Genomic DNA, 11,257 nt, shown 5'->3' with positions numbered 1-11,257 from the left:
GTCAGAAACTCTAACCGCTACCCTACCACCGTCTTTTGTCACCGCCAACCTGCGTCTAAAAGAATGGTTTACAATACGGTCTTGAAATCACTGAACAAGGAGATGCGTTTCTCTACCCCTTCCTATCTCTGGGCGATTTTTCTACGCTTGGCTCCCTCGCAAAGCATACTGGGATTACCATAGATACTGCTCATTCCAGAAGGACGCCGGCTTTCGGGGGCGTGGGGTGGAGGGAGGTTTTTCCCATCCAAGACGTTACGTGACCTCCGCTCTAGCTTTCCTTCCCTATGGTCACGACGCCTCTCCGCCGGCCATGAAATCTGCCTTTGTCACCGTGGGCACAACCAGCTTCGACGACCTCATCGCCGCCGTGACGGCACCGGAGGCTCTGCAGGCGAGGCTCTTCCACCTTCTTGCCCCCTTTCTCTTCCCGCTTCCCCCGACTTTGGCCGCCGTTGCTAGGCAACCGCCGGAGGCGACCGATGGATGGGCGGAAACGGCTCGTGTAGCCAGTGTGGTGTCACATCCGGCGTCTTCTAGGAGTTGTGCGCGTCTTGCGTTTTTCTGAGTCCCTGTCTGGAATGTTGCTTCCAATAAGAAAGGGAAGCCCATTATTGCTCCGCACTTTGCATGGAAGGATGGTGGAGACAGATCATGATAGGTGAAGAAAGACAAAGATGCAGGATGATTCCCGCCCGTCCTCTAGCTTGGGTTACTCGGAAGTAATTTCCACAGTGCTCCATGGAGGAGACTGCGCTGTGCATTTACATTAAAAGCAGGCATAGCTTCATCCCGCAAAACGTCTTGGAAGCAGCAGTTTGGTTAAGGGCGCCGAGAGTTATTGGGAGACACAGGTGCACACTATTCCCTCGCAGAGCTAGACTTTCCTGGGTAGGGGGTATTATTACAGTAATGGGTAAACCGCTCTAAAAATTGTAGGTCCATGAGGGGAAACATGAGAGTGGGGTCTTCTAGCAACTCTGAGCGCCCTTAACAGTTCCCATTTTGGGGGGTGGTAGTGTTGGTGGGATGTACCTCAGTGGTGCAATCCACGTCACGTTTATCCCCACAAATAAGCACTACTATTCTTTTAATCCTGCCAACCTAGCAGTTCGAAAGCATGTCAAAGTGCAAGTAGGGACTGCTACAGCGGGAAGGTAAATGGCATTTTCGTGTGCTGCTCTGGTTCGCCAGAAGCGGCTGTCATGCTGGCCACATGACCCGGAAGCTGTACGCCGGCTCCCTCCGCCAATAACGTGAGATGAGCGCGCAACCCCAGAGTCAGTCACGACTGGACCTAATGGTCAGGGGTCCCTTTACCTTTATTGTTTTAATACAGGGCTGGGGATCCTGTGACCCTCCAGATTTACCTGGGGGCTTCAGCTCCCATCATTCTCAGGCATACGCCATTCTGGCTGGGGCTGATGGGCAAGCCTGTGCAGAGCTTGTCTGAGGCCCAGGGCAAGTGTACCTGGCTGCCTCCTTCATGGGCCTGTTGATGGGAGCTGCAGTCCATCATCTGGGCAGCTACAGGTCTCCCATCTCTGTTTTATCAGGAATGTATTATCAGCCTATGTGTGCTTGTGTGGCCCTTATTTAAATATGAAACTGCCTGGTCAAGCAGCAGCCTCCCATCCATGCAGGGATGAATGCACCAAAGCCTAATGGAATAAATGGGCTTAAGGGAATTTAATTCTGCATAGGATTAGTAAGAGCCCAGTACAATTGCACAGCAAAATCCCCACCATTAAGAATGTAGTGGGATTATGGGGAAACTTGCACTTTTGCACACAAATTGTCCCAGTCCTGCACAGCCACTCTGCTTGCAATACAAAGTGCCCCAAGGCAAGCAGTAACTAATTCACAGAAAATGATATTGAATACATGGGTTACAGATACAAGATTGCATTACCTAATTAAGGTTAATGCAAATGAAAGTTTTATCATGCGTGATGCACCCTAATTTCATTTTACTGTTTATACATAAAGACTTTCTCACCAAGAGGATACAAGCACACTGATAAGTTGCCAAATGCTCCTATATATTTTTGCTTCTGGCTGGGCTTTATGTACTTGAAGAGGCAAATTAGTTCACACTCACAGCATCTGATGTGCTATTCTTGCATTTAACTTAAGTCAGTACAAAGTCTGATTGTACTTTCCTTTCCTCTGCAGGTTTTACAGGATCTTGGCTACAGCAGACTTGTCCTTCAGGTTGGCAGGGGCACAGTTTGCCCTGTTTCAATCAGCACACCTACATTTACCCTGGAAGTGTTCAGGTTCAAGAACTCACTCTCTGAAGATGTGCAAACAGCCGATCTAGTCATAAGTCATGCAGGTAAAACTTCTATTTCAATGAGAAAAGTCTTTGTTGGCATCAACACAGACTTCTAAAATGGCAAGATCAACCAAATGGCTCACTTTGTTTGGCTAACGTCAGTGAGGTTTCAGGAGATAAGTGTTTCCCTTATGTGAAAAGGTAGTGTAAATCACTTGTCTTCCCTTGCACGACCTAATTTTGATGGCTTAATATTCTGCTTATAAACAGAGCAGTCTATAACATACCGCCTTGCATGTCAGCCGAACACTCTCAACAAGCTGCTGGCTTGCAAGGAGACCCTCCTCAGAGGTGGGTTTCCTCCTGAGCAAGAACTCTCCTGGGTGCTCTACATTTTTCTCAGTTTTGCATATGCACGTGTGGGGCCAGAACATAATCCCTGCATAAAAGGGGAGTCACTTGTATTGCTTATTTCCATGAAAACTCTTCCACAATGGCTACACATGTTTACGTATCCCACCACATATGGGATGTTAAACCAACTGTGCTATATCCTCTCCACCACATTAGTGAGGGTTCCAGGGCTGGCATAGTTTCACACCCTTTCTGATGTTGTGTCAGGATAACATGGGGCTTTTAATCTGGTGAATCAAAGGCCTCCCCAGATCTGGCCCAGTGCCCTTTTGAGGGGCCTTTTGTCTGGAGAGAGGGAGGTCCACAGCATCTTATGGGCTCTCAGCCACCCTCCCACCAAACACAGGATTGCTTCCTTAATATGTGTTTTATGCCTCTCAGTGTAATGTTACATGCATCAAATTAATGGGAGTATGGATATTTGACAAGGGCAGTCTTCAGAGGAACAAAAGCCCTCAAAACATAGATGTTGCTGGATATGCATTTCTAGCCCTAGTGGTCCTTGGCATGAATTCTTGTTCATTGCTAAGTGAAATTGAATGTTGTTGCTGAAGACACACCTCTTTGCCCTGGCTTTTGACACTTGGGATGTGTAAATACCTTGTTTCGCTGATTGTGAGTTGTTGTAAACTGTTTTTAGCATTGTGCTTTGATTGTTGTCACCTTCCCTGGGATCTTAGCATGAAAGGTGGGTAATTAAGAAGTTATTCTTCACTACTGTTTTACTACTACAGGTGCAGGTAGCTGCTTGGAAGTATTGGAAGCAGGGAAGCCACTACTAGTAGTTGTAAATGACAAGCTTATGGACAATCACCAGTTAGAACTGGCAAGGCAGCTGTGCAGGGACGGCCACCTCTTTTACTGCACTTGCAGGTATGGATCTTCTTTAACACTGTTTTGGTTGCAAACTTAATTACTTACTTTATTATTAAATTTGTATACCCCCTATAGCCATAGGTCTCAGGGCAGTTCACAACACAAAGTTACAAAAACTGTCAAATCAATTTAGTGCTGCAGATCTTAATCATCTTGTTTACTGGCTCTTGAGTTACCTGATGCAGAGGCTGTTTAAAGCAATGTGCATCTCATTCTCCCTAACCTGCAGGCATGGCTCTTCTTCAACACCATTTAGTTGCCCTTCTGTGAACTATCCATGTTGACCTTCCTGGAAGTAAGGAAGCAACAATGCATGTCTCAAACCAATGGACTGTGGCAGGAGGAAGAATGTTCACAATCAAGGAGTCCTTTTTCTGCCATTAAGATACAGCACTTTTTGCGTTCTCTGGCTAAAGCCAGAGACCCAGCTTCAAGGAATAAACATTAATCCTTACAGAGATCCCTTCTTCGTTAGCTTTGGAAACAGAGTCCAGGTGGTGTCATGACTCTATTGACCTAGACCAGGAGGACTCCAGGGAGGGGATGTTGTAGGAAGCATGTTCATACAGTTTCTGTTGTGCGGGAGCTGGGTACTCACTCTGAAACTTCAAGACCCCTTTTGGGTCAGCCCTCTGAAGGTACATGAGCCCCCACCTACCTTGCAGAACTTCAGCAGGCCTGGTTCCAGGCAGTGACTGGATGGAAGACCGCCTGAGAACCAATCAATGTAAGCTGCTTTAGATTTCACAATGGAAGAAAGCCGAGGGTATAAATGTAAGGAAATCCATGAAACACTGAAACAGGACTTAGAAGCTGAGACTTCATGAAGGTCACTTCACCTCAGCCTCCTGAGCTTGACTTCCACACTTGGAAGCTGTATAATGAAGATACCAGAAGCACCTTTGTGGGGAGGGCCTTCCGCGGCTTAGGGGCTGCCTCAGAGAATGCCCTCTCCCAGGCCACTACCACCCAAGTTTCTGAAGGCAGAGGAACTACCAAGATGGACTCCCCTGCTGAACCTAACACCCGGGTGCGTATTTAGGGGGATATGTGAGAAAGAGCAGCAGTTTGAAGCCAACCCTTCAATAAATAAAATCCCTCAGTTCTCTCTCTAGGGAAAAAAACCCAAACAAGCAAGCAAAACATTTTTTTCTGTTCTGTGTTCTTCTGAAATGTTATAGTAGATGCAGAACTACCACTACCACTGAAAAAAAGCAGCCTCCACATTTCATTCTTCCACCTAGAACTAGCAGTGCAAAATGTATGATATAGAATCATTGCCACTGTGAGTTTCCCAGTGTGGCCAGTGAAGTGGCACTCGGGCGGGAAAACCTGCTGCTTAATAGAGTGGTATCTCACATTTTGTGTTACTGGCTGTTACTAGGAAGAAGGGAAGCCGGACTACTGTTTATTTTAAATGGTAGCTGCACATCTGCTGTAATGTGCAAATCCAACTCATGGAAAGCTTGTGAAATTGATCATGGGATCCAGCATGGTGTAGTGGATGTAGTCTTGGTCTGGGGATTAAATATTTGCTCAGTCAGGAAGCTCATCAGGTAGTATTGGGCAAGTCACTATAATGTACGTAATCTGTTGTATCTTGCAGGGCTATTTATAAGGGTAAAATAACTGAATGAACTGCCTCTTCCAAAATCATATTTTTTGTGTGTGGTTTGTTTGTTTTTTGTTATTTTTCTATAGGACCCTTGTGACGACACTTCAAACATCAGACTTTTCAACCCTGAAGCCTTTTCCTCCTGGACAGCCCGAAAAATTTGCTGCATTCTTGGACAAAGTAATTGGCATTTGAATAAATGAGCTGTAAAAGGAAGCTCACACATTTGAAACTACTCCTGTACATATAATTTCAACATACATGTGTGCTTGCAGTGGCAAATGAAATTAAATTATGGACTGCTTTGCTGCAAAAGAAAACCAATTCACTGACCTGTAGCTTTGACATGGCATTAGTGGTCCAGGAAACAAGCAGTAGCAAAAATCCCCTCCACCTCTAAACACACACTTCTTTGCTCAGCCCTATTTCAAATAGGGCACAATGTCATTCAGGTTTTAAGACTTTTGATTCCATTTCGGTGTTGAGTTTGCTTGAGGTTACTTTGCCATAAACCATTTAGCAGACGGTGTCCATTTGGATAAGAAAATGTTTGGGGCAACAGGATTTGATAACGGGGGCTATAACATACAGGTACCTTGCAACTTAACATGCCAGAGATTACATTCCTGGCCATCATGCATATAAGCAAAATCACATAAAGCCAGAACACCCCTTTAAAACCATTAAAAAATTACTCGTCTCCATGGCCTCCTCTGCACCCAAACACACTCAGTGAAGGCTGCTGGCTTTCATTTTTCACTTCCTGTGCCACTTCTGCATCATTTTTATTTACTATTATTATTATTTTGGCTACAGGTAGGTAGCCGTGTTGGTCTGGGTCGAAGTAAAATAAAAAAATTCCTTCAGTAGCACCTTCAGTAGTACTTAGTTGGTCTTTAAGGTGCTACTGAAGGAATTTTTTTATATTATTTTGGCAACGTGCTTAAATCTCTGAGCACATATGTTAAATAAGTGTAAGTTGCAAGTTACCTGTACATCAGCATTAAGCCTATATAAATACCTGAAGTGGAAGCTCAATGAAGATTAGTAGGATCTCTTATGAAAACTGTTTCTGTTAAATATATATTAGCAGCAGGCATGAGCCTTATTCATGCATTATTCACCTGTAGAGCTCTCAGAGCCATTGCCCTGACTTTAAAATTATTTGATTTTAACCTTTTACCTGCCCTTCACCCTAAGGGTTAGCCCTGCATTCCAATGTCCACATGTTCTGTGTGGTTGTCTGCGAAAGAAGTGCTAAGTGCCATAATTTCATGCTTAACCCCTGTTTCCAGCTGCAGTTGCATACTGTACTTTGGGCTAAGCCTCTTATGTAACTGCTCAGTTTTATGGCTAAGAGTGAATTTTCGCACAGTTGGCTCTGAGAGGAAGAATAATAGAATTACAGAACTGGAAGGGGTCCCAAGGGTCATCTAATTCAACCCCTTGCAATGCAGGAATCACAACTAAATGAGATGATCCAAGGAGAAAAGATGAGGAAAATACTGATATCATACCACAGTTGGGTTGCGTTATGTCTACCCTCTACCCATGAGTTTGTAACAGGTCATCTGAATCCACCTGCAGTCTTCAGAAGATACAGTGGTGCCTCGACTTACGAATTTAATCCGTTCCGAAGGCACCTTCGTAGGTCGAAAAATTCGTAAGTCAAAAAGCGCCATTGGAAATGTGATTTCCCATAGGAATGCATTGGAAACGGAAAAATTCGTAAGTCGAAGCAACCCCATCTAAAAATTCGTAGGTTGGAAAAACCCTATCTAAAACCGCCGCGGTTTCCGTCGAGAAATTCGTAAGCATGTGGCCATTTGCCCCATTTGTAAGTCGAAAAATTCAGTTGTCAAGTCGTTCGTAAGTCGAAGTACCACTGTAAATGTTTTCAATCTTTGTGACTTTCATGATGTTACCAGCTTTCATGTTAACGTGAACATTAAGCCTGAGTTCAGCTAGCCAAGCCTTCAGTGCAAACCAGTCACAGATTGGCAATTTTCTACAGAAAATGACCCTGAAATATATCATGCAGCTCTATCAACTGCTTAAAGAAAAGATTGCTTACACAACCTGCCAACAGTTCACAGATGAAAACCAGGACCTGCTTGTAACACCCACATCTAAGATCACAGCCCAAGCCTCCCCCGTTATGATGCACCATGTTGCTGAAGGCCACTTTAACTGCTGTATTCATTTGCTCTAAAGAAGCTTCTCCACTGAATTTAAAGAAAAGAGGGTCCTTTCTGCTTTCATTAAAGATACACTAGAATAAAATAACATGAGGCTTGATCAATAAGAGAACTATGGTATGGGTGGCAAAGCTTGCACCTTCCAGATGTGGCTGATCTACAGTTCCAATCATCCCTGACCACTGGCCATGCTAGCTGAGGCTGATGGGAGTTGGAGTCCCAACAGCATCCCTGTTCCTTGGTGTGCTGGGCAAAGAAAAGTGCAGCCCTCACTATACATTTAAAACACCCAACACACATTTAAAGTTCCCCTAAAGAATCCTGTGAACTGTAATTTGTTAAGGGGGCTGGGCAGTTCCCATATTATTTTTCAGGGGAGCCATATGCTTTAAATGTGCATTGGATGTGCTTTAAAGTCATAGTGTAGATGCCAGCTAAAGTATCTGCAGGGGGCATATTGTGTGTTGTAAACAAATTGGAATGAATGCTCAATAAGTATCAAGCAATTGTTATCTCACATTTCCGAGTGCATTTCTTATCACATTTCGTACTGCGAAAGTTTGATGAGTGGGAGGCAGGGTATATTTTTGTGTGTTTAAAATATTAAAATATAAGCACCTGTAATTAAAACATGCAATAAAACAACCTCATTAAAAACAGCACAGTAATTGAAACAGGAGATTAGCCCCAACCACTGGTCAAGGGTGATGGAAATTGTAGTTCATCAATATCTGAATGGCCACAGGTTGTTCTAGTTACTTCTTATCGCTTAATCTGCTCATTTCCATTCCATAAACTTTAGCTATGAATACAATGGTACCTAAGGACACGGGTGTCACTGTGGTCTAAATCACAGAGCCTAAGGCTTGCTGATCAGAAGGTCGGCTGTTTGAATCCCTCTGACTGGGTGAGCTCCTGTTGCTCGGTCCCTGCTCCTGCCAACCTAGCAGTTCGAAAGCATGTCAAGTGCAAGTAGATAAATAGGTATGGCTCTGGCGGGAAGATAAACAGCGTTTCTGTGCGCTGCTCTGGTTTTGCCAGAAGCGGCTTAGTCATGCTGGCCACATGACTCAGCCAGTAAAGCGAGATGAGGGCTGCAACCCCAGAGTCGTCCGCGACTGGACTTAACAGTCAGGGGTCCCTTTACCTTTACCTTTTAACAGTGGTACCTTGGTTCCGAACTTACCGTAATCCTTTCCAGGAGTCCGTTTGACTCCCGAAACTGTTTGAAAACCAAGGTGTGGCTTTTGATTGGCTGCAGGAGCTTCCTGCAGTCAAGCAGAAGCCGTGTCGGACATTCATCTTCTGAAAAACATTCGCAAACTGGAACACTTCCGGGTTTGCAGATTTGTTAGGGAGCAAACACTTTAAGAACCTAGGTACCACTATATATCCAAACCATGATTCCCTCCTTGCATTATTGTGTATGGTGGTACCGGTAGTACTTACTGCTACTGTACAGGAACAGATGTAAGCAGTGCTTTTTTATCTAAAAAAATGTTTAGGAGGGGTACTCTAATTTTCCTACTCATATTGAAATACTGCCTCTCAATGAGGCCAAACTTCGATTCATAAAATGTTTAGGGGTATGCGTACCCCTGCATCCACCCAGAAAAAAAGCACTGGATGTAGATAGTACATTCTCCTCTGCTTTGTGGTTCTTGCCCACCATTTTTTGTGTGTGCATATTTTTTGCCACTGGATGGCACTGTAGTGATGTTTTTGTTTCTGGCAAGTTTAAAATATGCATTTTCAGGAGATACCCAGTAGTTGCAAGTAGGCAAAAAACGGTTGTGAATGGAGGACTTCCTTTGTCAGTGATTTCTATGCTACATTTTCCAGCAATGTTTTTTGTTTCCAGTGAAACCTGACTTTCTGCAGTGGCGAGGTTCGTTCCCGCATTTTCAAATAAGTTCTTTCCCCTGCACATATGCCAAAAACTATGCCGACCTTGTTTTTTGAACCGTGACCTGTCAGGATTTCTACTCTTACCAGTGAAAGACAAAGTAAAAAATCATTGCTATTTTCTAGAAAAAGAGGTGCTGGAACTCACCACGAATGCCTCCTTTGTTCTCTTAGCAATGGTGCCCACCTGAGGTACTGGAACTGAGTTCTTGCTGAAAAAAAGCCCTGGTAAAAATAATACAACACCTGGCAGAATGTGAAGCACTGAGTGAATACAGACAAATAGATGCATGGGACTCACCTAAGCCCACTTAAGAAAAGGCAGTATCAAAGCTCCTCTCCTCTCCTTAAATAAAGGCCTGCCCTAATGACAGAAATGAAGGGGCCAAGTGGATTCTAATTGGGAAAGAGTTGCACAATGCAGGGCCAACACTGTCTTATGTACTTACCAGCTGATGTTACCAGTGAGCACCCAAGCAGGACCTCAGATGTCAACTTCAGATCACAAGCAGGGTCAGTGGTGTAAGCCATCCTTCAGGTAGCCTAAACTGTTTAGGGCTTTAAAAGAATATTCTGTGCATATGGGTTAGGATCTGTTTTATGGACTTGTATGCTTTATCAACCTGAGTTTATGCTTTTCTTTTTAAATAAACATATTTTTCCTGTGCCTTCCCAGTATCAACCACCTTCTGTTCAATCTGATTGTGTTGCTGGGTACAGAGAGGGGGTTATTGTTCCTCTCCTGCCACCCAAATGCATGCGACTGGCCCAAGGGTAAGAAACTCCATTTGGGGAGGGGTGGTGGAGGATGGAGACAATTTTAGGTGGGGGAAGTATTTATTTTTATTTCACTTACTAAATTTGTATACCATCCTTCATTCGAAGACCACAGGGCCATTCACAAGATCAAAACATGAGGCTAGATCTGTAAGCGTAGCAAAAGATCAGACTTGCACATAAAAATACAAAATTGACAACACAGAATATATAATAAAGCAAAGCCAAACAAATGAATAACCCCTTGGAGGGCTTGAAGAACTTGTTACTTGTGAGTTCCAGTACAAACCGATCTACGTTTTCTAGACTAGCGTGTGGTTTCAAACTTAGTTGCCTGCCAGCTTCGGCACTTTCCGAGTATTCAAATGTATTAAAATACATTTAAAAGTGGATGTTTTGGGAGACAAGTATGCATTTTTTAAAAAGTATGTACAGTTAAATGCAGGTGTCTGTGTAAGGAGAATTTGCAGATTAATGAGAGATCAAGACAGAATGGCATTGTGGGAAAGGTAGCATGGACTGGAGAGGATGAATCCAGCCACGAACACGTGCTGCGTCCCTCTCCTTGTTAGGTTCTTCCTTTTCCCATGAACTCACTAAATAAAGGGGGAAAGCAGCAGCTGCCCTCGCCTGTGAAGTCAGTTTTGCTGGTTTGAATATGGGATTTGGCTAAAGGTTAAACAATTGCAGGGGGTAGGGGCTGTCCCTGGGAATTGGATGCAGTTGTTATGAAACGGCAGCCTGCTGCAGATGTGCTTCTCATATGCTCTGCTTCTGTGTTTGTAAACAAAATGAATATTATACACCATGTTCCCTGGGACTTCTTGCCCCTTAGAAATGGGGAGCACATTAAGAATAAGGCTTCCCGTCTATCTCTGTTTATCAGTGCACCTATATTGGTTCACACATCCCATTATTTAGATAAATTCCATGTTTATAGTGGTTTAATTCACCAATGGTTTCTTTCTGCTGGGTGGAGAACATTTCCTTAAGAAAACCAAAGATTAACAAAGCTTAATTCCTGGATCCAGGGCAGAGATTGATTTCTGATAGGGAAAACAGTCAGTGAGTTCAAGGAAAATGAGTGAATTTGGTTGCTTCGGATTATGTTGGGCACAAGCAGTCAGCAATCCAAACAGTTTATTGATTGCTTTCATCACGGAGATTCTCTGCTTATTGGGCATATTGAACTAC

The 11,257-nt window shown here is 43.9% G+C and overlaps 1 protein-coding gene across 2 annotated transcripts; it reads left to right on the top strand.

Moving 5' to 3' along the window:
- Nucleotides 1-257: 257 nt before the first annotated feature.
- On the top strand, nt 258-10,720 carry ALG13 (ALG13 UDP-N-acetylglucosaminyltransferase subunit). Of its 2 annotated transcripts, none has more exons than XM_035113906.2 (4): nt 258-394; nt 2,176-2,338; nt 3,427-3,565; nt 5,270-10,720. In XM_035113906.2, exons 1-4 carry the CDS (start codon nt 314-316, stop codon nt 5,376-5,378), a joined length of 492 nt encoding a protein of 163 aa, XP_034969797.2. In that variant the 5' UTR covers nt 258-313; the 3' UTR covers nt 5,379-10,720. The 2 variants fall into 2 exon arrangements, with proteins under 2 accessions (XP_034969797.2, XP_034969798.1); XM_035113907.2 differs by lacking the exon at nt 258-394 and adding an exon at nt 404-545.
- Nucleotides 10,721-11,257: the final 537 nt, after the last annotated feature.

Source organism: Zootoca vivipara, chromosome Z (assembly GCF_963506605.1).
Source record: "Zootoca vivipara chromosome Z, rZooViv1.1, whole genome shotgun sequence".
Lineage (NCBI taxonomy): Eukaryota > Metazoa > Chordata > Lepidosauria > Squamata > Lacertidae > Zootoca > Zootoca vivipara.
The sequence above is the reverse complement of the archived record's forward strand: the minus strand, read 5'-3'. Positions and strand labels throughout refer to the sequence as shown.

Coding starts and splice junctions, on each gene's coding strand:
- ALG13 (XM_035113906.2), top strand. CDS start 314: ATGAAATCTGCCTTTGTCACCGTGGGCACAACCAGCTTCGACGACCTC. Junction 395..2,175: donor CGGCACCGGAGGCTCTGCAG/GCGAGGCTCTTC, acceptor TTTCCTCTGCAG/GTTTTACAGGATCTTGGCTA. Junction 2,339..3,426: donor TCTAGTCATAAGTCATGCAG/GTAAAACTTCTA, acceptor TTACTACTACAG/GTGCAGGTAGCTGCTTGGAA.